Source organism: Acipenser ruthenus, unplaced genomic scaffold, assembly GCF_902713425.1.
Source record: "Acipenser ruthenus unplaced genomic scaffold, fAciRut3.2 maternal haplotype, whole genome shotgun sequence".
In the NCBI taxonomy this organism is placed as follows: domain Eukaryota; kingdom Metazoa; phylum Chordata; class Actinopteri; order Acipenseriformes; family Acipenseridae; genus Acipenser; species Acipenser ruthenus.
The window spans coordinates 1-5,000 of record NW_026708324.1 but is presented as its reverse complement, the minus strand read 5'-3'; the positions used below and the strand labels follow the sequence as shown (position 1 = coordinate 5,000).

At 43.5% G+C, this 5,000-nt stretch overlaps 1 protein-coding gene across 1 annotated transcript in view; it reads right to left on the bottom strand.

Moving 5' to 3' along the window:
- The window catches only part of LOC131731611 (V-type proton ATPase 116 kDa subunit a 3-like), a gene marked incomplete at its 5' end in the record, with an annotated part of 10,893 nt that extends 6,766 nt beyond the window's left edge, over positions 1-4,127 (bottom strand). The window contains 3 exons of the mRNA XM_059020836.1: positions 1,507-1,625; positions 2,281-2,371; positions 3,970-4,127. Coding sequence (XP_058876819.1) covers positions 1,507-1,625; positions 2,281-2,371; positions 3,970-4,127 — 368 coding nt within the window. The remainder of the gene's footprint in view (positions 1-1,506; positions 1,626-2,280; positions 2,372-3,969) is intronic.
- Positions 4,128-5,000: the final 873 nt, after the last annotated feature.

The following is a 5,000-nucleotide window of genomic DNA, read 5'->3' as shown; positions in this document are numbered from 1 at the left end:
CCAGCATGCCTCTGCACTAGCAGTAACAGCGAGGGATACTGGGAGCTGTAGTTCTTTATACAGGCAGCTGAAAAAGTGTTCCTAAAATGCTTAAGACTAAAAGGAATCTGAAACCAACTACAGCTCCCAGCATGCCTCTGCACTAGCAGTATGGTGAGGGATGCTGGGAGCTGTAGTTCTTTATACAGGCAGCTGAAAAAGTGTTCCTAAAATGCTCAAGACAAAGGAATCTGAATCCAACTACAGCTCCCAGCATGCCTCTGCACTAGCAGTATGGTGAGGGATGCTGGGAGCTGTAGTTCTTTATACAGGCTGCCAAAGAGCTTACTGGATCAATGCCGAAAGGATAAGGTCCATGAAAGACATCCGTGACGTTGGGATCCAGAGTGAGGTACTGGTTTCCTTCCAGTACAGCTTCACTTTAATAAAATAAAAGACATGCATTATTAACCATGTATAAAATATAAAACTATGCAGATTGAAACTCAGGGGGGCTGTCTGAATCGTGTTTGGTGTTGCTGTATAATATATAAAACTATGCAGATTGAAACTCAGGGGGACTGTCTGAATCGTGTTTGGTGTTGCTGTATAATATATAAAACTATGCAGATTGAAGCTCAGGGGGACTGTCTGAATCGTGTTTGGTGTTGCTGTATAATATATAAAACTATGCAGATTGAAGCTCAGGGGGACTGTCTGAATCGTGTTTGGGTGTTGCTGTATAATATATAAAACTATGCAGATTGAAGCTCAGGGGGACTGTCTGAATCGTGTTTGGTGTTGCTGTATAATATATAAAACTATGCAGATTGAAGCTCAGGGGGACTGTCTGAATCGTGTTTGGTGTTGCTGTATAATATATAAAACTATGCAGATTGAAACTCAGGGGGACTGTCTGAATCGTGTTTGGTGTTGCTGTATAATATATAAAACTATGCAGATTGAAGCTCAGGGGGACTGTCTGAATCGTGTTTGGTGTTGCTGTATAATATCTGACACTCTGCAGACTCTGTCCTCCTCACCTGCCCTGTGTACAGCTCCGTGTTGTCCGCGCTGGTGCTGAACAGAAACATGTTGATGAAGTGGATCAGGATGCTGGGGGCGGTCCTGGGAGTTGTGGGGTCCGTAAACGAGCCACTTGTACACTATCATGAAGACGAGGTACCCGAAGAGAGCCACCATGAACACGAGCTCGGGGAGGAAGACGAGAACAATGCTGTACCCCTTCCTGAAGTGACTGAGAGAGAGAGAGAGAGAGAGAGAGAGAGAGAGAGGAGAGAGAGAGAGAGGAGAGAGAGAGAGAGAGAGAGAGAGAGAGAGAGAGAAAGAGGTGTAGTCTAGTGATATTAAACTGCAGTTACAATGTAATTCCAGTCCAGTCTAGTGATATTAAACTGCAGTTACAATGTAACTCCAGTCCAGTCTAGTGATATTAAACTGCAGTTACAATGTAATTCCAGTCCAGTGCAGTCTGTGCAGTGGGGGGTCTCTCCCCTCTCGTCTCACCTGTAGTTGAAGACCCCCAGGCACACTCCGAAGGTCATGTGAATGATCCCGATCACCACAGACATCTTCATCTTGTAGGAGTTCAGGAAGTTCAGGTGATTGTTCGACAAGCTCCAGATCTGTTCGAGGAAGAGGAGAAGAAAATCAGGAAACTACATCTCCCAGCATGCCTCAGCACTTGCAGTAACAGCGAGGGATGCTGGGAGCTGTAGTTCTGTATACAGGCAGCTGTATAGACAGGTTTGACTGCAGTCTATTATATACATGTGCGACACTGGAAACATTGTGGGGGAAACAGAATCAGAATAAAAAACTACAGCTCCCAGCATGCCTCAGCACTGGCAGTAACAGCGAGGGATACTGGGAGCTGTAGTTCTTTATACAGGCAGCTGAAGAAGTGTTCCTAAAATGCTCAAGACAAAGGAATCTGAATCCAACTACAGCTCCCAGCATGCCTCTGCACTAGCAGTAACAGCGAGGGATACTGGGAGCTGTAGTTCTTTATACAGGCAGCTGAAAAAGTGTTCCTAAAATGCTTAAGACTAAAAGGAATCTGAAACCAACTACAGCTCCCAGCATGCCTCTGCACTAGCAGTATGGTGAGGGATGCTGGGAGCTGTAGTTCTTTATACAGGCAGCTGAAAAAGTGTTCCTAAAATGCTCAAGACAAAGGAATCTGAATCCAACTACAGCTCCCAGCATGCCTCTGCACTAGCAGTATGGTGAGGGATGCTGGGAGCTGTAGTTCTTTATACAGGCTGCCAAAGAGCTTACTGGATCAATGCCGAAAGGATAAGGTCCATGAAAGACATCCGTGACGTTGGGATCCAGAGTGAGGTACTGGTTTCCTTCCAGTACAGCTTCACTTTAATAAAATAAAAGACATGCATTATTAACCATGTATAAAATATAAAACTATGCAGATTGAAACTCAGGGGGGCTGTCTGAATCGTGTTTGGTGTTGCTGTATAATATATAAAACTATGCAGATTGAAACTCAGGGGGACTGTCTGAATCGTGTTTGGTGTTGCTGTATAATATATAAAACTATGCAGATTGAAGCTCAGGGGGACTGTCTGAATCGTGTTTGGTGTTGCTGTATAATATATAAAACTATGCAGATTGAAGCTCAGGGGGACTGTCTGAATCGTGTTTGGTGTTGCTGTATAATATATAAAACTATGCAGATTGAAGCTCAGGGGGACTGTCTGAATCGTGTTTGGTGTTGCTGTATAATATATAAAACTATGCAGATTGAAGCTCAGGGGGACTGTCTGAATCGTGTTTGGTGTTGCTGTATAATATATAAAACTATGCAGATTGAAACTCAGGGGGACTGTCTGAATCGTGTTTGGTGTTGCTGTATAATATATAAAACTATGCAGATTGAAACTCAGGGGGACTGTCTGAATCGTGTTTGGTGTTTGCTGTATAATATATAGAACTATGGAGATTGAAGCTCAGGGGGACTGTCTGAATCGTGTTTGGTGTTGCTGTATAATATATAAAACTGGAGATTGAAACTCAGGGGGACTGTCTGAATCGTGTTTGGTGTTGCTGTATAATATATAAAACTATGCAGATTGAAACTCAGGGGGACTGTCTGAATCGTGTTTGGTGTTGCTGTATAATATATAAAACTATGCAGATTGAAACTCAGGGGGACTGTCTGAATCGTGTTTGGTGTTGCTGTATAATATATAAAACTATGCAGATTGAAACTCAGGGGGACTGTCTGAATCGTGTTTGGTGTTGCTGTATAATATATAAAACTATGCAGATTGAAACTCAGGGGGACTGTCTGAATCGTGTTTGGTGTTGCTGTATAATATATAAAACTATGCAGATTGAAGCTCAGGGGGGCTGTCTGAATCGTGTTTGGTGTTGCTGTATAATATATAAAACTATGCAGATTGAAACTCAGGGGGACTGTCTGATCGTGTTTGGTGTTGCTGTATAATATATAAAACTATGCAGATTGAAACTCAGGGGGACTGTCTGAATCGTGTTTGGTGTTGCTGTATAATATATAAAACTATGCAGATTGAAACTCAGGGGGACTGTCTGAATCGTGTTTGGTGTTGCTGTATAATATATAAAACTATGCAGATTGAAGCTCAGGGGGACTGTCTGAATCGTGTTTGGTGTTGCTGTATAATATATAAAACTATGCAGATTGAAGCTCAGGGGGACTGTCTGAATCGTGTTTGGTGTTGCTGTATAATATATAAAACTATGCAGATTGAAACTCAGGGGGACTGTCTGAATCGTGTTTGGTGTTGCTGTATAATATATAAAACTATGCAGATTGAAACTCAGGGGGACTGTCTGAATCGTGTTTGGTGTTGCTGTATAATATATAAAACTATGCAGATTGAAACTCAGGGGGACTGTCTGAATCGTGTTTGGTGTTGCTGTATAATATCTGACACTCTGCAGATTGAACCCCCGTTTCTCTCTCACCTCCAGTCTCCGTTTTGAAACATCCCCGTCACGCTCCACCCCGAGGGGAAGGGGTTCATCGCTTTGCTGAAGCACTCGTTATAAATTGCGCCCGTATAAACGGAGAACGCCCCCATCAGCAGGATCAGATAGCGCCCCCCGAAAAACGTGCGCCAAATCTATGAGAAAAAAAATGATATACCTGTGTGTGTGTGTTCACACGGGAAGCACTGCTAGAGACAGAATCGCAATAAAAACTACAGCTCCCAGCATGCCTCCACACTGGCAGTAACAGTGAGGGATGCTGGGAGCTGTAGTTCTGTATACAGGCAGTTGTATAGACAGGTTTGACTGCAGTCTATTATATGCATGTGTGACTGGAAACATTGTGGGGAAACAGAATCAGAATAAAAAAACTACAGCTCCCAGCATGCCTCAGCACTGGTAGTAACAGCGAGGGATGCTGGGAGCTGTAGTCATTTCCATAGGCAGCTGTATAACCTGGTTTGACTGCAATTAATCAATCAATATAAATCATATATAACACACACAGTAATAAAGAACTTCAGCTCCCAGCATGCCTCTGCTCCAGTACTAGCAGTGAGGGATGCTGGGAGCTGTAGTTCTTAATTAAATGTGTGTTTGCACTGGATAAGCAGCTAGGAGAGAGAAAGCAATGAGAAGTAAGATCACAGCTCCCAGCATGCCCTTGCTCCGGCAGTGGCAGTGAGGGATGCTGGGAGGTGTAGTTCTTAATTAAATGTGTGTTTGCACTGGATAAGCAGCTAGGAGAGAAAGCAATGAGAAGTAAGATCACAGTTCCCAGCATGCCCTTGCTCCGGTAGTGGCAGTGAGGGATGCTGGGAGCTGTAGTTCTTAATTAGAGATGTGTTTGCACTGTATAAGCAGCTAGAGAGAAAGCAATGAGAAGTAAGATCACAGCTCCCAGCATGCCCTTGCTCCAGCAGTGGCAGAGAGGGATGCTTGGAGCTGTAGTTTTTAATTAAATGTGTGTTTGCACTGCATAAGCAGCTAGGAGAGAAAGCAATGAG